The sequence below is a fragment of the Nelumbo nucifera genome, chromosome 1 (genome assembly GCF_055504915.1).
Source record: "Nelumbo nucifera cultivar China Antique chromosome 1, China Antique-T2T, whole genome shotgun sequence".
NCBI classification, from domain to species: Eukaryota; Viridiplantae; Streptophyta; class Magnoliopsida; order Proteales; family Nelumbonaceae; genus Nelumbo; species Nelumbo nucifera.
The window spans coordinates 108,793,783-108,817,798 of NC_142649.1; the positions used below are offsets into that span (position 1 = coordinate 108,793,783).

The following is a 24,016-nucleotide window of genomic DNA, read 5'->3' on the forward strand; positions in this document are numbered from 1 at the left end:
CATTGTAGAACAGTAGAGTGTCACCTTGACACCACACAAGTAGACCACTTCGGACACTTCAGCGACCTCAACACCACCCTGGTAGGTCGAATTGTGAACTACTTGGAAAGACCTTAGGTTGGCGTGAGAGGCGACATGCTTCCACCAATCTGAGCTCACTTCGGTTAGCGACCTGCCTGGTTTGCCGAGCGACCTCCCTCTTAAGCTGACTATCGCCTCCGAATTCCTTAGGATTATGACACCACATTGGAAAAGCTGGTTATCACCTTGCCCACTTCGGATGGGATTGGATAAACATTACCTGCTTGCACAGAATCCATCCCTAGGCATGAAACCACCTCTGAACCAGATGGGCTAGAGGTTTTGGACGCATTTCATGAGGCTCATGGCAGCCCACCTATATAAGGGCCTCACACCTCCAACCTCAGAAGGTATGCGCGATTTAGCACTCAAGCTCTCTAGCTCTCTTTTACTTCCTAGCTCTAAAAAAAAAACTTTACTTCGCTGGCATAAGCATTGGAGTGCCTACACTGGATAAAGTAACTCGGGTACTCTAATATTCTCTCTGTTTTTTGGAGCTCGACCAAACAACCTACCTAGTCCGACATCCGAACTATCATCCAGCAGGAAACTATCAAATCACACACCATCTGGTACTGTCTAGGAGACTTCCAAATGAAGAAAGATTATATGTCACGGACATGAAACTCCGCGTGGTTAATTAATTTTAGTGGAAATAAGTGAAGCAAAGGAGATTTAAAATGAAGCTTAGGCGCGCAATACATAGTTAATTTATAACATGATCCTAGTTCAATCTTGTTTTGATCAACCATTCAACTGATTTCACATAAGAACGATAGGAAGAAATCGACATACTTTGAAGTGTCGGATAAGAGTTACTAATATAAAATGTGTAGATATATCTACCGAAACCTTGTTGAAATGACATATTCTGTGTCTTGTGTGTGCATTCTTGCACATGTAATAGATATCATATTCATAGATAGCAAAAAGCAATGATGAAAAAGGAGTAAATTGAAGAAACAAATTGTAATCATCCTACTAAAACATCAGCAATCAGGAAGAAAAAAGAAATCCTTGATCTAATTCGCATCTTTAATATTGAGATCTCTTGTAGTTGCCAATTTGTTATTTTGTATAGTTGGATGTAGTATACCATGATGCCCCTACAGTTTCTAGTGCAAGCTCATTGAAGAGATCAGGCCTGATATTAATCATCTTTATTCAAAAATCCTTAATTGGGTTTAAATGTTTTTGGTTTGATGAATTAATAATTAAGTTCTCATATTGAGTGCAAGAAGAAGAATCCTCATCAAAGTTTAAACCATATGTATCGAGGATACAATCAGGGGTGTCAATGGACCGATTTTGGGGTGGATTATCCGATCGGAAGTGTTATAGACGGATTTGGACGGTCCTAAAATTGTTATGGACTCAGACCGGTCCAAACATGAATCGTCCATTCATAGAATGGACCAAAAGTGGATAAGGCCAAAAGTTCTGGATGAGCCTGCTGGTCCGTTCATTTTCGTTTTAAGTTTGAACATTGAAGGCTTGAAGCGTGGAAACTTTCAAAGGCTAGTTCAGCACCTCCACCACTCCATCTCAAAGTCTCGCAAGTGGTATTTCGTTAGGAATCACCATCAATATATATGTTCTCGAGACTCAGCTGTTTGTCTCAAACTAATGGTTCAAATTAGCACATCTTGTCATCTAATTTTTAATTTAAATCTTTATATTTTATCTTTCTTCTATAACAAATCTGCAGCTATTTGCTCTTATAATAAACTGATTCCCTATAACTACAATGCATGGATAAAGACCTGATAATTGAGTGAGACTACCCATCAATGTTTTTTTTTTTTTTTTCAATCTATTAGAGCTTTGTTGAGATTATAATTACCCTTGTTAATTGAGTCATGCATCTGCTTGCATCAAACAAAACCACCATAAATGTTGGCTTAAACTTGCAAAATCCTTGTGTCCATTACATCAAGGGGGTATTCCTTTTTTAAATTTTGAGAGGGAAGAAAGTTGGTCAATGAGATTTTGGTTCTCATTGACCAATAAGATACCCATGTTCTATGTGGGGTTCATGGAAAATTTATTTTTCCTGGGTATCACTTACTTATACCCATTTCTCTTGGTGGATAAATAACATTTTCACTTGGGAAAAATTGTTAACACTTGGATGGGACAAAATTATCCCTTTTATTAATGGATTTTTATGGCTAAAACAGTCATTGTCTAATTTACCTATGAAATAAAAGAAATGGGTGAATAACTTCACCAAATATGCATGTATCTAGAGTAAAGAAGACAAATACAAATATATATATATATATATATATATATGTGTGTGTAAGCAGTAGTCTAGTAACGTTATAATGTTTTCAGCAACTGGTTTTGTTAACTATAGCTAATATAGTAACAATATGACATATTTATTTTGTTTTCTTGTTATTTAGTATTTCGCGCTTGTCTTGCTATATATATATGTATGTCAATTAATTGTACCTCTGTTGTACATATAAACTATATCACAGTTGTTTTGTAATCAAAACTAGCTCTCTTGGTGTTGTTATTATTATGGTAAGGATGATGATGAGGATGATATGGACGACAATAACGACGAAAGGTTGATGTATCTGTAGGAGCCCGTGAGCTAATGTTGTTATTGAACTTGAACAAGCACCAAGCACAAGTTCACGTATCTTTTTGTGGCTTCGTATTAATTACAGGGAAGGGATATTAACAGATTATTTGGCGATAAATGTGATTCTAATCAATCATCGATCCAAAGAATAGGAAATGGGATTAAAAATAAAAAACAAAAGACTAACATCACTTACTATTTCTCATGTGAATATTTTATGTGACAATGGCGATGGATGTATTGGGATTTGATCAACCCAAGCCCCAAGATGTTATTAAGGCCCTATTGATGATTCCTTTGTGGATCGTTACATGTTTCGAGGTTAATGAGTCATCAAATCAAACACATTTTAAGACAAATTTGTTCTTTTTATCCTGCTAATAAGCATTTGGAGGCTCTGATTGAGTCTGTTGCTTTCCGGATGATCTCTTGTAAACAATACGTGTACATTAATTTCTACCAAACCAATTAATCAGGAGTAAACGTGGGACCATTGCTTGTTGGGCGGGTCGCCACAGTGCACGTTCGTTACAACTTACAAGGATGAATTAGGACCCAACACTACACTATTCCTTCACCCCCTGCCCCTAGACAAAGGACCACTACTTGTCCACCCGTACCGACTCGGAATTCTCCTGTCCCAATGTTTGCAGCACTGTTACGTGTAATATATTACTTCAAGTTTCAAATAATCCTGTACGTGATCCCTACTGTTTTTCCTGTGATGCAAGGAATTTCGTAAGAAATGCAGGGAGAGAGACAGAGAGAGAGAGAAAGAAATCCTTAATTAAATGAAAAATAGCATCGATTCTTGAACGCTAGCTAGAAGCTAGCATTCGTCTAGTCCCATCGATCGATCTTAAGAGTTAAGAGTGAAGGGAGCTCCGCTCCACCCTCACCCCCTGGAGCTAGCTATTGCTGACTTGCTGCTGGACCTGGTGTGGTGAGTTGTTGGAATACGTCAGGTCTGTGTCCGTCTAGGTCTAGGCCCTTTCTACTGACTGGCTTGTTTCAGATTCAATATCAACTTATCAAGGGTTAGGACTTACTGACTTAGGACGAGGGGGATAGAAATAAGATGGAAACCAAATGTAAACTGTGGACTGGTGGAGTGGCATTTTGGGAGTTCGGTGGGTGGGTGGGTGGGTCTTGCCCATAATAAGCTCTGATGCTCATCCACTGCATTGCCTCCTGGAGTTTTCCTCTGATCAGATTGGGGCTCGTCAGTTTTGAGGTCGGCTAGCTCAGACAAATTTGTGGCTTTACTGTAGCCCCAGGTATGACGAATTGTCGATGTACATGTACTTCCCATCCACCGGGAATCTTGGATGGATTGGAATCTCTCTCTCTCTCTCCATACCAGCCACCGGCCACAATCCAACGGCAATCCACTGATCCTGCAGTGCAATGGGGATTGGGGAAGCATTAAAAACTTGAATCTTTTTGGGGTGAAATCTGCACTTCTCACTCATCAGACTGTTGTAGTAGCTAGTCTTCTATTAAAAGATAGATAAATTAATCCAGTCTTAAATAGCATTGTTCTTTTACAGATCTAACTGACTCCATGCATGTAGCAGTACACAACTACACAGGGTCTCGGTGCATGCCTCCTAGCTTGGAACTTGGAAGAGCTACGGTGAGGCCTCAAATGCTGGCAGGCAGGAGCTGCTGCAGCTAGCTCTCGACGTGACCCAAAGCTGTTTTCTGAGACTTAGAGTAAATCCTAACCGTGCAAACGACGTCATATACAACGTAATGTTTCGCTTTCACCCTCTAAAGTGACTTTCTTTTTGTCCGCTCAAAAGAATTCACTTGACAGGCCATATTATATATATATTTTTTTTGCCTAGCAAAAGCTCTGCGCACTCGCATACAACCTCTTCTGGCTTCTGGGATGTTAAATTCATCACAAGCACAAGCATGAATGTACAACAAAATGTTCACTTTATTTAATTCAATAATAATCAACTCAGCCATGTCAACGCAGCACACAATAAGGGAGAAAGAGTTTCTTCATCAATAATAGATCCTTGGGTTAACGTTTATATATATACCATCCCAACTCCCAAGTGGTATTAATTCCTAGCCTCAGAGTAGATGGACATGGAAGACAATTTACAGCTTGTTTGACGGGAAAACGTACAGCTGATTGTATCATGCAAATAAATATCTCAAGACATTTAGGAGTTGATGATATAAAGTGTTCTCTTGCAAAGAAGCTAGCTTCTGGATGGAGATTAAATTTCAAGTTTTTCTATGGAGAGTCTATTAATTAATAATGGGGTGCAACACAAACAAGGGATATATAGAATCAAACATCTCAATCTCATGACCAGCTTTGTCCAATTTGTGGTCAAGAGATCGAAAGAAGAATTAAACCATCTTTTCTTCACATGCCATTTTTCTACACCTGTTTGGATGGGATTCAACATAGGACTAATTGAACAAGCTGATATGGCTAATCTGATGCCCCCATCAACTTACCAGCCATTGGAAGGATCGTCTGGTACAATATCATTGTCTCCTGCGGAGTTAAGAGGTAAAGTTTTTCCTTCCTTTCTCTACTTTTTTTCCTTCAAACCAAACACAGCCTTAATCATGTAAATAAAAGTTGTACAAGCTGAGTCTAATTTCCCAAAGTCATTACCTACACTTCAGATATACTCAAAAGTGATAGTTGATAGTCCAGTGGCAGGTAATAGCAATTCGAGGTGGATATGCCGGCCGGGTAACTAATGCAAGGGAAGCCGAATGGTACGTAGTCCATCGAACAAGGCACACAGGATTGAGTCATTGAGTAATGAGAAATGTCATCCTCTTTTCTGATGCTAAATTACTAACAGATATACTTAATTAATACTACTATAGCAGAAGTTAAGTTTCATTGAAGGACTATGGACTTACAACGAAGTTTTAATTTGGATCTTATACTTTTATGTTTGTAAAAAAGAAATCAGAATGTAGTGGCACGTATTGTAGCTATCAAGGTTTTTAAAATTAAATCGGATAGGGAACCGTTCTGGGTCCGATTCCTGGGTCAAACAGTTTAATTGCCCAGTTTGAATAGATATCTCGTTCTAATAAAAAAATATTACAAAAAACAAAAAAATGGTCAAAACTATTATTCAGGTCAACAGTTCAACTGCCCTGGATCAATGGTTCATTAACCGAATCAACAGTTTATCTGTCTAAATACAATTTTGGAGTGAAACAGAACTGGTCAATTGACCAATTCCCGATTTTTCAATCCGACTGTCTGGTCCGATCTAGTTTTGAAAACACTGGTTCTTACTATACTAATATAAGAAAAATACAGGAACATGGAGCATCATATACCAAGTCGTAGTATCATGAATATAGTGTACAGCTCTTTGTTAGTACTTAATATAAAGGTTTATGGTTTTGATTTTAAAAAAACACCACACATGACAGCGTGCTTTCAATTATTTGTTGGTGAATTATAAATGGCGGCTTTCTTTTTATTTTGTTATTATGTATTAGTGAAGCAAATGCTAAGCTCAACATGGGAAGCCAAAATGGCAAGTTGGTCTGGTTCTTCTTTCCTAAGTAATTTGATGGATTAGGTCCAGTCCAACGGGCCAGCTTGTTGGCACGATAGACATCCAACCCAGCCCAATCCAATCCAGTTGGTGGATGCGTTTTCTTATACATGCCAATCGGAGCCCCATTAATTGACTGGTCGGGTCAATAACAATGATCGATCAGTGATTGATTAATTTGATTTATATGCTAGATTAGCTTGAAGATTTAAGAAAATGTTTCAATGATGAGTCATGCATGATTCTTTGATATATAAGGTAAATTGTTGAAAGCTTTCCTGAAATTTTTGGTTATTGCAAATTGATCCCTTTTGTTAGAATCTTTTAAGAAGATGCATAAAAATGTTCAAAATATTCATGTAGTTATTTTTGACCAAAATGTTTATTTTCTAATTTTCTCTTCATATGAATTTGTTAGTCTAAACCTTTCTAATCTCTTTTCTGAAATTGATTTATTTTTTAAATCTGTCCTTCATATCATTCCCTCAAATGTAAAGCTGCAACTTTAAATTCTCTACTTTTTTTTATTAATTATAAAGTTTGTATTGTATATTTCTGTGGAAACCAGGTTCAATAATAATTATATGGGTATTTAGACATTTTTGTGCCTCCTTTTAGAAGATTCTAGCAAAAAAAATCTACTTGCAACTGTGTCGAAAAATTCAGAAAGGTCATTACAAGTGCCAAACTTTAAAGGAGGTTTTCAGGAACAGTCAAAAACTTCAGGGAAAGTTTTATCAATTCACCTTATATTTGAAGTTTGTACCATCTACCAACCATTAACCGTTAGAGGTTGTGATGTTTGGTTGTTTGCACTAGGGCTCCTCATGCTAGGAAAGCCCAATTATAATTAGATGAATTTGGTAGGATTTACTCTGAATGGGGTGGGAATTCCCCACCATGTGCGGTTCTTGATTGGGGATCCTCACTTAGTGATGTATATTTGTGTTAGCATTTTTCAAACTTGTATTAATATTTGTAAAAATATAGTTGAACATGTCTAAATGTTTGAATATATTTTGATAAAATTATAAATTATAATTATTTTATTTAAAAAATTAGAATAAAATAAAAAATAAAATAAATTTAACATCATTAAAAAAAAATGGTGGGGAGTGGCTCCCTGTCCCCAACCCGTTTGTGACACGCTCGGATGGATTTATTGGTCAATAAAGAAGGCACAGAAATTTTGGAACCTAACATTCTTGAGTAGATTATAAAGAATATATAAAGCTGTAAAATAGTCCATCTTCCCCACTGGATGATCAAAGGTGAACTGCTTAATACGGTTCAACCGGAAATATCTGTATACTGGTAGTCTCAAGGATAGAATGATTCCGTGTGACTTTATCACAACAAATCCATTGGAAGCGTCCAAAATTGAAAATTTACATCAGGACCCACTGATTTTATCTCAGCCCTTGTTAGCCATAACCCACTCCCTATATTAACAATTGGACCCACCAACACCAAGACTTACGTTCAACTAATTTGATGGGTTTGACTGGTGGTGACAGAAGGAGGTCGTAAAACCACCGCCACAAAAATAGAAATAGAAGATAGCTTATATATGTTATATGCTGTTAGTTGCTGCAATATTTAAGGGTTAGTGAAGGTCGTCGTAGTGGAGGTCAAAATGATGGCTCTACTACTCCTGATCACGGATCACCATCACGGAAGATGGGAATAGAGGTCAAATAAGGCGAGCCCTAGTTGTAGGTGATTCCTCTTTCAATTTCTGCAGCCTTAATTTCAAATTTTCAATAACTAGATCTAGATGTTATATATACATCCAAGATGTATCCAACCCATCATCGCCCGCAAGCTGAAGCTTGAAGCTGTTGTACGTCTCATTAATGTGTTTCTTCCATGGTTTTTAAAAAATAAACTGGTGATTGAATCGGTCAGGGGTCTGGTTATTGGTCCGAATGGTCTAACCATTTGATTCGAACGATCAGCCTGTTTTAACAAAAAATTAAAAAACGGTTAAAATTGTTCAAACGGTTTGAATAATTAACTGGTTGATTCAGCGATTTACTGACTAAAATCAATAATTTTAAAGAAAAAAATAGGTTTGAGAAAAAACAGAACCGGTCGAATGACTAGTTCTCGATTTTTCAATCTGACCATCCGGTCCAATCCGATTTTAAAAACCATAGTTTCTTCCGCTAACTAAATGGGCTGCATCCGCATGCATATATTTGACTTTCGGGGCTTATGGCCCAATTTATTCAACAGAGTGATTATCATTTATCAATGGGGTTGGAGTGGGCTGACTAACTCGAGATGTCGAAAGAAGAAAAAGAGAACCCCCCAAGCTCTCGACGGAAATTCCTTGTCCACGGGTTACATGTGCATGTGATGTGAGGGGGACTGGAAAATGGAAACTAACAGCTAGCTAGCTATTTAGGTTCTTCTGATATTAATGAAGCCAGAAATTAAATTTGAGCAGCCTTGTTTGATCATCCGCTGACTTTAGGACTTGGGGGGGGGGATGTATTTGATGCATGAATGGTTTAGTCCAAATCCCTGCCCAAATTAGCATTTGTATGGTGGAGCAGCAATAGAAGCTTCTCTCCATAATGAGAAACTGTGTGCGCCTCATCCACTCGTCCACTATGTCTCTCTATGACCTTTTCTTTATATGTTTTTGGATGCATGTGAGTGTCCTATTTGACTGAATGTTATCCTTATCTTGTTATGGCTTAATTTGCTAATGCCACCAAAGCATTAGGCCTATTTGACTGGCCTTGTTTATAAAGTGTGTTCAAATTAAGATGACGTTGAGATTAAAAATCCTTAAACGTCATCAGTACATGCCATGAACCATGTATTATTAACAAATTGCAAATGAAAAGGAGCTAGCTAGGCTCAAAGACATCATCTATTTTATCTAATAATACAGGTTTTAGCAGTGAGTGGACTGGGGGCCTGCCTTGACTTGGACTCCAATAAAAGCAGGTCAGCATTAACCAACCCAGAGACGCCCTTTTATATTAAATTTATAGCTAGCAAGAAGAAAATGGGCATCACCCAGTATTCCCATTTGGGTTCATTGGAAAGGGTCGAACTATATCATACATTTTGGACCCTAAAAGCAAAGCTTTTTTTTATAGAATTAAAAGCAAAGATTTATGAGGAGGTGGGTCTAGTCCCGAAATGGAAAGCCTACTCATGTACCACAAACACATTGTTGGGGAAGAAGCAAGTTAAATAAAATCGTTAGTGGCGTTTATTTCCTTGTCATATCTTGAAACATTTGAATTATATATATATATATATATATATATATTGGGTGATCGAGCAGGGTTGGACTATTAAGCTTTGTTTGTTTGCAATACAAACATTGAACCAGAGTATTTATGTATTGCAATTTGACTTTGTGATGAGCATTTGTTTGACACGTAAAAATGTAATGATTATCATATCAAATTCTAGTAAATGGCTCTCCTCTAGGTTGTGTTTTATTTAAAGGAAAAAAAATAGAGAAAGATAGAGAAATTTTTAGAAAATAAAGTTTTTCTTCCTTTTCTTACCTTTTTCCTTCAAACCAAACATAACCTTAAAAAAAACCATTCCCACTAGGGGAATGAGACAAGGGGAGCCTACTTTCATCTCTCTCTTTTTTCTTTGCTCGAAAGCTTTGTCAATTGCTTTTTCTCACCTTCTAGAATCCAAAACTATATGTATCATTAAAGGAAGGCAAATTTCCGAAGCAATCTCTCACTTATTTTTTAAGATAATAGCTATATTTTCTCAAGAAATCAATTGCTATGAAAGACTACTCAATAGATGAATTTTCCAAAATATAAAATATACATGTTTTTTTTTAATAAAACATATGCACAAAACATTAGAAAGCAGTGGCTACAAGTTTGAAAATTCAGATAGCAAGAAAGCCTAGTAAATATTTGGGTCTTCCCATTGATTTTGACAAATGAACAGCTAAACTATTTTGGTTATCTAATTGATAGAACCAAGGCAAAATTTGTGCATTGGAAAACCCTCTTCCTCTCTTAAGCTTGTAAAGAAATTTTTCTTAAGGCGTCTTTTTTTTTTCTCTAGCTCCATTTGTGAATAATTAGAGAAATTGCATAATAATATAATATTTCAAAAAAAAATTGTAAATTTGATATGAATGAAATGATGTCATTTTCAATGGTATTGACCCGAATCCTCAATAGAGTTTGATCTGTGCAGGTTAACAGCAGAGAAAAATGTGAATTGTGATATCAAAGAATCCGTTGCGAAGCACCCTAAAGAAGACTTTGTGAAGGCCAACAATGGTGGGGTTTTCTTTTGCTAAGATATTCTTTTAGGACTTTGACATAATGAAAGTCAACAATGTGAAATCCAATTTCATATAATTTACTCTGTTCTTTTCAAGGATAAAGTTGTAAGGTCAATAAAAACACGAAATTTAACATGACTTGGCCAAATTACTCATATTCACATGCAATAGTAGTACCTTGCAGCTATTTCTTTCACTACAAAACAAAGGGGCCGTTTGACAAGTTTTTTTTGAAATATCTTCTGGAAGTTTTAACAGTCAAAAGACGATGAGTTATTATATCAAGATCTTAATAGTTTGACAAAAATTCTATTTAGAACTTCTCAAAAATAGCCCAAAATAAATTTCCTACATATTTTCGAGATTACAGTTTTCTACAGTTAATGAAAAAAGACTAAAATATAAACTGCCAGACTTTAAAAAATTGATAGCTCACACGAAAAGATGTGCCAAACTGGGTCAAAATAAATTACTAGAGAACTTCACTGGCTCACATTCTTATACCCCATAAAAAATACCTATACCTGAACCCAAACACTCAATAATCAATATCCAAGAGGGGGTGACCCCTATTTAATATTTATAATAAGAAAGAGTGATTAGTGAAATTTTTAAAAGATATGTGAGAATAGAATGCCCAAATAAATGGTTAAGATTTTTTTTAACAAACAAAAATAAATGGTTAGGATTGAATCTACGTTTCATTCCATTGAATTTACAGTTATAATACTTGTTGATTTCTGAATAAATGTGGTGAGAATTAGTTTTCATCGCTTAACCATATTATTTCGGTGGGCCATTCTATGGGCAATAATGGTGGGCCATTCGGTGGGACCGACACCACCTCCTCAATGGATATAGAGTATACAAGCAAACATCTTTGGACTTTCTCGTTTTCACACAAAAAAGCCCATTCCAATTAAGTAAGAGGTTTGGAGTGAACGTTTAGGTATTTATTTCCAAGTCAAACGCGAACTGTCGGTTAGTCAAGTCAACTTTTCTAGATGCGTTGACCACAATTGCGCCATACTATAAAGGGATAACTAGACTGCACTCCACAAAGATATCGCATCCATTCGCAGGTCGGCAAAAAAAAGCAAACCAAGAGAGAGGAGAACAATGACAATCTGGAGACTCAAGAGACAGCTGCTAGTTTTCTACCATGTCTTCTTCTGCTGTCTTATAGTGTATCTCTCGTTTGCTTCTGCTGCAAGGGAAACCCCCAGTTCTCGAGTTAAAGCAGTTAACCTCGGCGGTTGGCTGGTAACAGAAGGATGGATTAAACCAACTCTCTTTGATGGAATACCCAACAATGATCTCTTGGTATATATATTAATTAGTAATGTTCTTACTGTATTGGGTTGATCACCTGAGCTCTGTAACCTCTACTTCTTAACGTCCCATTGTTTTGATCTTTTGTTAGGACGGAAACCAACTTCAATTCAAGTCCGTTACAGTGGGGAAGTATCTCTGTGCCGAGAGTGGAGGCGGAACAATCATTGTTGCAAACAGGACATCTGCTTCTGGCTGGGAAACGTTTAAAGTAAGGCTATAGCTGATAAATTTGAATAAAAAGGAAACAATTAGGCGAGTCTTAGTTTGGAAGGAGTACGTACAAATACAAATTTGTAGAGTACAAAGCCTTGTACTTTGTATTATTTTGTATTTGCGCTGTACAGATTTGTATTTGTATTCTTTCCAAACTGAGCCTTAAGAACAACTTACAGAATTTTCATGTTCAGTTACTCACTTCTTTTTTCTGACGATCGATATCCGTGTTGTTTAATTGACGTTGTAGTTGTGGAGGATCAATGAGACCACATTTCAATTTAGAGTGTTCAATAGACAGTTCGTGGGACTGGATGTACAAGGAGATGGGATTAAAGTAGTAGCTGTTTCAAACACGGCTGGTGGGTCGGAAACGTTTGAGATTGTGAGGAAACCTGATGATTTAAGTCGCGTTCGTATCAAAGCGCCCAATGGGTTGTTTTTACAGGTAATTTCCTACGTTTTATATTCGTGGTTCCAGCGCCTTCAATTTATGTGGTTTATAGTCCATTAACATCACTGTTAGTTAATAATGGAGGAGCCTGATAAGTAATAGTATTATTATCTCAACAAAAAATAGGTGAAGACAGAGGAGCTGGTGACAGCCGATTACCAAGGCAATGGTGGATGGGGAGATGATGATCCGTCGGTTTTTGTAATGGAAAGTGCTGGGACGTTGCACGGCGAGTTTCAAGTGACCAATGGGTATGGTCCTGACAAAGCCCCACAAGTTATGAGGGTAAGATCGATCTTCAATCTTCATCTTCTTTGGTATATATCTGTGAACGAGCACCTGGGTAGACTTCCGAAAAAATAAAAAATAAAAAATAAAAGAAGCTTACAATTATATTATATATGAAACTAATCATGTTCAGCGGAATGAATTTTATGTTTTAGGTGCACTGGAGCACATTCATCGTGGAAGATGATTTCAAGTTTATATCGAACAATGGGTTAAATGCGGTGAGAATTCCAGTTGGGTGGTGGATAGCAAGCGACCCAACACCGCCCATGCCTTTCGTGGGTGGATCCTTGCAAGCTTTGGACAATGCCTTCTTGTGGGCTAAGTGAGTGCAACCATATCCATCCATGATTATTGGATAATTGTAAATAATAATCCTTTCCTTTTCCCCGTTTGTTTATTTGCTTTATTTTAAAATTAACTCCGGCCGGCCGGCCTCCGGCTTTAAATTTACAGGAAATACGGTATCAAAGTTATCATCGACTTACACGCAGCGCCAGGGTCACAAAATGGTTGGGAGCACAGTGCATCAAGAGACGGATTTCAAGACTGGGGAACCACCGACGACAACATACAACAGACCGTCGAGGTTATAGACTTCCTCACTGCCAGGCAAGCTTCTTCAAGTGTGCCAGAAAACAGAAAACTATTAATTCCCATTATAATAGACTATGGAGTTTGTGTTGAGAGGGTGTAAATGCATCGAATACGCAGTACCCAATTGAAATTTCTCTGTAATTTATACATGCGTAGGTACGCTAGGAACCCGAGCCTTTACGCAGTGGAACTGATGAACGAGCCTCGCTCGCCCGGAGTAACGTTGGCGAGTCTAGAGAAGTACTACAGAGCCGGTTACGATGCCGTGCGCAAGCACTCGTCTACGGCATACGTGGTGATGTCCAACCGTTTAGGAGAACCATCTGAGCCGAGAGAACTTTTCCCTCTTGCCAGCGGTCTCGTGGGATCTGTAATCGACGTCCATTACTACAATCTTTTCAACGATGCATTCTACAACATGACTGTGCAAGAAAACATTGACTTCATCCACACCAACAGATCTGCTGAACTCAATAATGTCACCACATCAAATGGACCTCTCACTTTCGTCGGTAACTTACTTCTCCCTCTTCCATTGCTTATAACTAGACTAGAAGAAAACCCAATCGGCTCAAATGGTCTAATATCAACAGAATTCACATCTAAGCCCCACAGCATATCCCAACCGTTATTGAGAACATAACATCTCCCGCTGACCACCTCGGGAGATGTTCCCACAACGGTCCAGCTTTGTGGGCTTGAAATCCTATTGGGCCGGGATGGGTGGCGATTGGCGAGGGCGGCCTTGGACCAATCCCAGAGATACCTTGGTTTTTACAATTCGTTGAATTGAATTTGTCTCCTGGCAACAAACTCACAAAATGTCTCATTGTTTGATTAATACATTGACTGTCCAATAATATTGATGGATAAATGCAGGGGAATGGGTAGCAGAGTGGCGAGTCAATGGGGCAACAAAGATGGACTATCAGAGATTTGCGGCGGCCCAACTGGAGGTATATGGGCGTGCCACATTCGGATGGGCCTATTGGACACTAAAGAATGTGAGGAACCACTGGAGTCTCGAATGGATGATCAACAATAAGTACATAAAACTGTAGTCTGTAGTTGGTTTTACAGCATTTAGAAACAAAAAAGAATTAATAAATGGAAATGAATATCATGATTGTATTACATGTGTACTTTTGCAAACCTAGTTTGATAATAAATTCAAAGCTGTTGTTCCAATTAACCGAAACGTAGACGCAGAAAAAAAAAATCGAAAGGTAGAAGACTTAAAGCCTTGCTTGAGGTTTTTCCTAGATAATGAAACATCCTCTCTTTAAAAAAAAAAAAAAGGGCTAAGACCTCCCCTGTCAAGCCATTAACCTTTATCTAAATTTGGGATTAGATGGGTCTTTAGTTAAATGGAGAAAAGCCCATCTAATCATCTTCAACCTTGGACAGTAGAAAATTGACCACTTTTCCTTTTTCTTTTTTTTTTTATGAAAAAGGCCAAATAGCCTAAAATTCATTAGATAACTCAATAGATATATAAAATACTACTGAGAAATCAAGGTACTGATTCAGAATATTCTTTCAGTTATGAAAGAGTGTAAAAACACTCCACAGAGGATTACCAGAATCTTCCAACAAGAAATTAATCAGAGTAGCACAATCACCTTCAGAAATTGCCTTGGAAATACCACTTTTCATATCACCGCTACATGTGAAATGCAAATCATGAGGAACCCTGTTTAGCGAAGAGGCTATTTTGCTGTTGTCAACAATAGTAGGGGTGGCGATTTTCATCCCGCCCATTTATTAATGGGTTGGGTTTTGTTTTTCTATTTCGGGTCAATAGCGGGTTGGGTAATCCAACAAACTGTCTAGTTGGGTCGGTTGGACCATCAGCTATTCACAAATAAACGAGGGTTTCATCGTATTTCAATTTTCATAGTCTCAACTCTATTTCCCTTTTTTCCTCTGCTATTGCAAACGCTTCCGGGTAAATTGCTGAAATCTCCTCTGAAGTTTTTGGTTGTTAACAAAATCTTCTCTGAAGTTTGATAATCGCAATTACCTCGTATGAACTTTTTGACATAGTTATAAGTAGACCCTTCTTTTAGAATCTTCTAAAAAGAGGTATGAAAATAGCCAAAATACCCAATATGATTACTTTTGAACAAAATGTTCATCTTCCAATTTTCTTTTCATATGAATGACTAGCCCAATCCTTCCCAATCTCTTTTTTGAAATTGATTTATTTTCCAAATTTTCCCTTCACATCAATTGCTCAAATATGAAGTTGTAACTTTAAATTCTATATTTTTTATTGTTTATAAACTTTGTATTTTTCTGTAGAAAGCAACCTCAATAATAATTACATGGATAATTTGGACATTTTTGTGCCTTATTTTAGAAGAATATAACAGAGGGAATCTACTTGGAACTGTGTAGAAACGTTCAGGGAAGTGATTTCAATTACCAAACTTCAAGGGAGGTTTCAGCAATTTACCCAAAATTTTTCAATAATCCTTTGGTAAAAACTCCCGATAAAGGAAGCTGACGATCTCAAAACGAAAAAGCTTCAGTTAAAAAATTCACTTGGAACAACCCCCCAATTATTACTAAAATCTTTAGAAAAACTTCGTTGCTACTATGTTTGGTTCGAATTTTCAAATCATATTTTCTAGCAACCTGGTGACCCCTTGCAGTGGATGCAGGTTTGCACAAATCTTCTAAAATTAAACTATAGACTCCTTCCACCTTTATACCACATTGTTTGTGTTCGGTTCAATTAAGCTTAGGTTGCGTTTGGAAACGATGCAAATATGTGTGAATGCAAATATGTAGAGTGTAAAACGGTTCATATAAATTGCAAAGTTGGGTTAGTTTTGCATTAACAAATGTACCTTCTTACCAAATAGACCTTTATCTCTAATGGATGCAAACACGAATTCCAATAAAGCACATGCTTTTTTTTTTATCAAAATCCCACTTGAGTGCAAATCTACTTCTTTTCTATTGATGTACTTTTACATCTTATTATCAATGTAAATATGCATTGGTCTGTCATTTGTCAATATAAATGTAATATTGCCAAACACAGACAAAAATGAACCAAAGTGCAAATTTACCCTAAACCGGGATTTACACTTCATTTGCATCATTTCCAAACACATCCTTAGGTTTTTGATGTAGAATGCACTATTTTATTATCCATGAATATATGCTTAATGGAACCTTGGGGAAAAAGGTGAGCATTTATTTGCCTAGAATCTCCTTAGAGTCTTCTCCATGAAGGTAGGTCTTTGTCCAAATAAGTCAAACAAATTAAATTCAAATGGATCAAAAAGGGGCAAAATTAGGTTGTTGGAAATATTTAATTTACACATGATGCCACAAGCAAACAATTCTTAGAATTTTGTTAGTGATGTTGTCTGATCCGAGGTGTCCTGAACCAAGGTCGTAGTTAGATAATCCTTCCAACCAGCAAATCCGAGGTAGGACGAAGTTGCGCACCAAGATCTAAAACAAGAAAGTAGTTAGAGGCTCGAGGAGTTGTTCCGCGGGTAAGCATTCCGATGCTCAAGTCAATCAAGAACAGTGGGTGGTCAGGTCAAGCAGTTGAGAGAAACGTGTTGGTCCAAGCAAAGGCAGAATAACGGTATGGAAGCTGAAGATTCAAAAGTCCTTTACCTTGAGAAGGGGTTACCTACTTATAGATGAGGATCCGAGTCCTATTCGGATGAGTCTTCCGGGGTTGTCGGGATGAGATTGTCCATTGAGGTCTTCGGGATAAGTCCTAATCCCCGGCGGAGCTGTCCTCCTTATCCATACAGGGTTCTCCTTTCGTGGTCGCGCTTATCCATCCTACATTGTGCCAACATGGCTGAAGAGGTAAGACGGTCGCGGAGGTGACACATGGCACCCAAGGCCAGCTCAACCATAACCCAAACACCACTCCCCCAGTTCCGAAGTCGAGGAGTGTGGTGCTCGGCCGTGGCGTGGCATGGAAGAGCTCTGACTTCGGCTGATTTCTCCGAACTGAATGACGAAGGGTGCAACTAGTTTTGAGTGAACCGGCTGGTTCGACGCCTGTATCATTTTCGAGACAAGTCAGTAGGAGTGTCGTTTCGTTTCCTAAGGGCATACGCGTGCAAAGGGCAGCAGTGCCGTTTTGTCTTCCCGAGCTGTTAGAGAGCAGCGTTTGATCTATGTCATTGATTTGCCTTGATCTAGATCACTGGGAGCCTTATAAAAGGGGGTGAAGAGCATTTTCACTTTTTCATTTGCGAAGGGAGTCCTTGTAGAGCTCAATAGGAAGTAGTCTTTGGCTCAGTGGTGCTTCAGTTTTGCGGTCTAAACTCCTATTCATCCAGTAAGATGTTTTCTTCTTCATCCTCCAGCTCTTCCTATTCATCCTCTTCCTTTGCTTCATCCAGTAGTGAGTCCGAGATGGGGTCTCTCATCGAGGCTGTTGCACTTGCTATTTGTGAGGCCGAAAGCCAGGGGACCGAGGCCGGGTGTTTGAGACTGAGGCCATTGACCTGGAGGGAGCCACAGATTGGAAGGCCAAGGCCAAGGAGGTCGAGGTCAAGTTGTTAACTGAGGAGGGGGCCGACCTCCCTCCATAGGTTGGTAGCTGGTTTGGGACCACTCCATGCTGTCTGATGCCTAGGGACTTGGTCCGAATCATGGCCTTGTATTGTATACTGGAGGAGTACGAACTTAGGTGCCTAGGTGCTGGTGAGAGAGCCACCCAAGCTCGACTAGGCGAGCTTTGTGTATACGAGCATAGCCTAATAGTCGAGCTGAGGTTTCCTTTAAGCGAAGGGATTGTCGAAGTATCAAGTGGTATTGGGTTCTACCCATCTAGTTGATGCCGAACTCCTTTAGGTACATAGTAAGCCTTTTGTGTTACTGTTCATTCCATGTCCTAGAGATTACCCTATTGATGTTCGTCTACTTCCTACAACTGAAGCATCACCAGCAGGGGTATTATTACTTTTCAGCTTAACAGTACAATAAGGTGCTCATTGGGGCCCCATCTTTGGTGAAGCGCTGGAAGGGGAGGTTCTTTTTTGTGTGCTGTCCTGAAGGCTGGCCATTGCCTACCAAGCTTCAAAAGATGATTGTTAGATAGTGTATGCCCTTAGCTCCAATCAGAATGATGTACATTATGACATTTAATGTAAATGAATAAAGTACATATTTGATTCATGTTATTATGGTATATTTTTGTGTAATACACTTAAACTAGACACATATGAGACTCGTGTTAGTTTAGAATCTTCACAGCCATTGGATAGATCTGGGGAGATTTATCCTACCAAGGCTGACACTAATGTGCTGCCAAGTTGGTTGGGGTGGCTTGTCTCAGCTGCCAGGGTGAGACCTGAGGTACATGTAGTGTGGGTTTTCTTGAAACCCTAAAGCAGACCAGAATTCCAATATTGCCCTGAACCTTGGAGGCTGAATGAGCACATGGACTTAATGGGCCTAAAGCCCAATTCGAACTAGTTTAATATGATTAATTAAACAGGGGCGGTTCTGGGATTTAGATCAGTAGATATGATAGGGAGTTATCCCTATCCACTCAGAGAGTCCAGATTCAAATAAAGATTTGGATTAGGAAACTCCTAATAAGATTAGGGGGGCTGATCTTTATCTACAGATAAGATAAGGGTTTATCCTTATCTCTTAAAGAGAGTCCAGATCCAAATACAAGATTTGGATTAGGAAACTCGTAATGGGATTAGGAGAATCTCTCTTTAAGGCTATAAATAGAGGAGGAGGGCGAACACTTCAGCACCCAATCAGATTACAGATTCAAGAGAGAAGATAGCTCCAGTTAGACTGACGCCATCTTCTACTCTTGCCTCTTCTTGTTGCTGCTGCCATAGCCAGTTCGATCTCCACCTGTAGGAGCGATCAAGAAGTGTTCTTGATCAGTTTTTGGTGAAAAACTGATATGAAGTCGTGCTCACTCACCCTCCATTGAATTATTGTTGAAGAGTTCGGTTCTTGCTGAAGAACCACCAGCTGATTCAGCTCCACCCTACATTGTGTCATCTTCAGTGGGAGTAGTCTTTGGCGTTTTCCTTGGGCGTGAACACCTTCGTTGGGAGTTATTGTTACTCCGTATCAGGTATATCCCTTTCCTACCTTTTGGTTTCAGATCTGGTCCGGTTTAGGTTCAAGATTGATCCTTGAAAATGCAGTTTTCAAAAATAGGGAATGTGATTCCCACATGGGAGAGAGAAATTTTTTAAATTTCGCCCAACCTCCTTGTAGGGTTCGGCCATCCATATGATGGACCTCTCATCCCTTCAGTGGTATCAGAGCCAGGTTCAAATCTTGAACCGAAATTGATCAGATCTGAAACTACGCAAATGGGCAGAAGGCGTTGTACCTGATTTGCGCAGATAATTGATTTTCTGGGAAATCGGTTCCCAGATGAAGGGCTATTGATATGAAATTAAATCTTTTGAATATGATATATATTTAGAATTGTTATCTATATTTATCTTGATTTATGGGTTGTTCGTACGGTGGAGATCGCATTCTTTAATGGCGCAAGAAAACTGTGGTTTGCAGTTCTTTACATTATGGTCTGTAATTAATTCTTTTTAATTTTCTAGACTGAATGTATAGGAATTTGATTTGATGTAATATTAATAGGAAATTAGGGTTTTTCTAATTTATTTCAATCAAGTTTTAAGATGATCGCACATAAGGAGGAGATTTCACAGATTAGGGTTTCGCTATCTGCGATTTGCAGTTTATGAAATTGCAAATTGTAATCTAACATCTATTTTGCAGGTAGCAGATCTGCGAACAGCCCTAGTACTGATTCTTGATTGTCTTTAATCAGTAATTTAATTTTTAGATCAATTCTTGAATTAAAAATCAAACCCTAGACCCATTCGAACCAGATTGGACCAAATTGGTTGGACCGAATCTGTGGTTCGATGGGGGCTGTTCTCAACCCTAATTTTTCACTCTTGGGTCAAGGGATTGATAGTGAATTGCAAGATATAATTCGGCCCACACCTGTAAAGCCTAGTTTTAATGTGTTAAAACTGCTTAAGCCCATTAACTACACAAAAGCTATATGGGCCGAACTGCTCACTACTATTCAACCCATATACCTAGAAAATATTAATCAGTAATATTATGGATAATAATTGGGCTTTAATAATGAGTTTTAAAGATATTAATTGATTGGAACAATTTTATCCCTGCATGTGATGTATGAATGTGTGATGTGCAACGTTCATGGGCCATAAGTACTTGGCCCATGCTAATACGATAGTGGCTCTTGCGCACACCATGGCTGAATGCACATCATTGCCATGGTGTCCCTAAAGATCATTGGATGATCTCCCTTCGTGGTGGGCCCCACACCTCCTCAAGAAAAACCGTGCGGAACCCTAGCCATTTAGGGCCCATCGAAATCTGGCTTTATGAAAGTCAGTGGGAGCCACTTTGGTTTGACCTAAATTAAACTAGGGCGTAACTTTGTTCCCTCTTGAAATATGAGTGCATGTGATAGGGAGATTCATATGATGAACTCTCTAAAGGCCTTCCATCATTAGCATGAAGATGGGTCCTTCAGTAATGAGGAAACACACCATAAAATTGGGCTATCCATTTGCCGCTAGATCTGTTGGAATGTTTCATAAGATGATAGAGGCGTCATAGACCGATGTGGGAGGGGCCTATCCTAAAATGGAAGACTCTCACGGTACCTTGGCGTTCACGAATATGATGGGTGAGCACTCACTGGACAGAAAGGTTTAACCTAAAATGGCAATGAACCTTGTCTGACAGAGGCCAAAGGGAAAGCTCATACGATGAGTGGATATGATCCTTCACAGAAAGGTAGTGAGGTTATGCAGTTGAAACAGTTGGCTCCATTTACCCTATATGATTTCCCACATTTTCAGAGACATAATTCGCAGTCTCCGTCACTGAGATGGGAGGGAAATCTCAGAGATAAATAAAGGGAAATGGAACATAGATTAAAAGCCATTTCTATGTAGATAACATGAATCAAATTAGATTGTGGACTAATATCTTGTTTTTCCCTTTATCAGAAATGGCAAACGGTTAATTCGCTAAACTGTTGGACGACAACAAACTAAAGGGCTCATACTATGCTGACTGGTACCATAATCTTATGCTGGTCCTGACCTCTGAAAAACTGGACAAAGTAGCTAAGAATCCTGCCCCGGAACGTCCGGGTGATAGGGCTTCTGAGGCCTGTAGGAGGGACTATCAAGAATGGGAAGAGAAGAATTCCCTAGCCCGCTGCTACATCATTGCCTCCCTGGACAATCTGGTACAGCGACAGTTCGGTCAGATCAAATTGTCCAATGATATCTTGGATAGTCTAAGGACGATGTACGAAGAGCATAATTGTTCTACTCGGCAGAAGGCCTTGAAACAGTTCATGATCGCGAAGATGTCCAAGAACCAGCAAGTTCATGACCATTGTCTAAAGATGATGGGTTATATCAATGAACTTGAGGCTCTTGGATCCGGGCTTGACCATGTCACGAAGGTAGATGCCATCCTAAATTCTCTACTTCCTTCCTTCAATAAGTTCATCATGAACTATAATATGAATAAGCTAAATGTTAGCATCCAGGAACTCAGCAATATGTTGTAGAGGGCCGAGGAATTGATTAAGAAGGATGAGCCCACTGCTATGCTTGTTGAAGCCAGCAAATCGTGCAAGAACAAGAGGAAGGCAAAGAGAAAGCCTCAGAACCTGTAATCCAAGAGACAAGGTAATTCCGAATCCTGTGTCATAGAAACCAATTTGTTGGTAACTTCTGCTTCTTAGTATATTGACTTCGAGGCCTTGACTCATGCGTATAACTCACTGTAGGGGTTCAGGATAAGTAAAAGACTGAGTGACAAAGAAGTAACTCTTTACTTGGGGACTTCTGCAAGTGTTGCAGCTACAGCTATAGGAACTATAGAGTTAATTTTCAGAGAATGAACAATTGTACTGAAAGATTGTCTTTATGTACAAAATTTGAGAAGAAATTTGGTTTTTGTTTCAAAATTGTGTGCGAATGGATATTCTGTTTTCTTTAGTCATACGATTACTATTAAAAGAAATAACAAATTCCTCGCATACGGAGAACTTGAGAATGGTCTCTATGTTCTACATCCTTCTCTGGAAACTAACATAACCGAAACTACGTCGGTCGATATCCCCAAGAAAAGAACCCGTGATACAATTAATCCCACGTGCTTGTTGCATTACCGACTTGGTCATATTAACATAGATCGTATCACAAGGTTGGTAAAGGATGGTCCTTTGGATTTTCTAACTGTAGAAGATCTTCCCACCTTTGAACCTTGCCTTCAGGGTAAGATGACGAAACGACCATTTAGCGGTAAGCCTGAAAATGTACAGGCATGCTTGACCTTATACATACTGATGTATGTGGCCCCATGAGTGTTAGGACACGTAACCAACACGTTTACTTTATAACATTCACTGATGATTACTCACGGTATGGTTACGTCTACCTAATGAGACACAAGTCTAAATCCTTTGCAAAGTTCAAGGAGTTCAGGCAAGAGGACAAGAAACAGTTGGGGAGAGAAATTAAGACCCTTCGATCGGATCGAGGTGGCGAGTATCTCTCTGACGAATTCAGGGACTACTTAAAGGTCAATGGGATAGTATCACAGTTAGCTCCTCCTGCTACACCACAGTTAAACGATGTGTCAGAGAGGAGGAACTAGACTTTATTGGATATGGTCTGATCACTTCTTGTTTACTCAGAGTTATCCACATCTCTTAGGGGTTACGCATTGGAGACTGTGATATACGTGCTGAACCGGGTTCCAACTAAATCAGTTCTGAAGACTCCCTATGAGCTTTGGACTAGTAAAAAACCAAGTGTGAGACACTTGAAGATTTGGGGTTGTCCGACACACGTTAAAAGAACGAGTGCGGACAAATTGGAATCCAAAACCAGTCGTTGCCTATTTGTAGGCTACCCCAAAGGCTCTATGGGTTACCTATTCTATGACCCAGGAGAACAAAAGGTGTTCTGTAGTCGAAATGCCCATTTTCTTGGAAGATGATTACATCCTGAACAATCATCGTCAGGAAGTTGTTCTTGATGAAGAGAGCTCAGGGGTAGTGGGAGGTGTCCCACAAGTTCCAAGTAATGACCAACCTAAAAGATCAACCCGGGTTTCCAGGCCTCCAGTTCATTTCAGCTATGACCAGGATAGCTACTTGGTGGAAGCCATGATAAGTGAGGAGAATCCTGTGACTTATATGAAAGCTATGTTGGACATAGATTCCTTGAAGTAGGTAGATGCCATGAGAGCTGAGATGGACTCAATGGAGACCAATGGAGTCTAGACTCTAGTAGATCCGCCCCCTGGGGTTAAAGCAATTGGTTGCAAATGGATCTACAAGAGGAAGAAGGGCCCCGATGGTAAGGTTGAGACCTACAAGGCTCGTCTTGTGGCAAAAGGGTGCACTCAGAAAGAGGGCATCGACTATGAGGAAACCTTTTCGTTGGTGGCCATGCTTAAATCCATTTGGATCATGCTAGCTGTAAGAGCATACCATGACTACGAGATTTGGCAAATGGATGTCAAAACTACATTTCTGA

General features: G+C 38.9%; 1 protein-coding gene across 1 annotated transcript; it reads left to right on the plus strand.

Moving 5' to 3' along the window:
• The first annotated feature begins 11,586 nt into the window (after positions 1-11,586).
• Positions 11,587-14,607, plus strand: LOC104605935 (putative glucan 1,3-beta-glucosidase A). The gene is made up of 8 exons (XM_010270893.3): positions 11,587-11,851; positions 11,952-12,071; positions 12,327-12,524; positions 12,657-12,815; positions 12,974-13,143; positions 13,275-13,430; positions 13,572-13,927; positions 14,295-14,607. The coding sequence occupies exons 1-8, from the start codon at positions 11,648-11,650 to the stop codon at positions 14,474-14,476; spliced, it is 1,545 nt and encodes a 514-aa protein (XP_010269195.1). The 5' UTR covers positions 11,587-11,647; the 3' UTR covers positions 14,477-14,607.
• Positions 14,608-24,016: the final 9,409 nt, after the last annotated feature.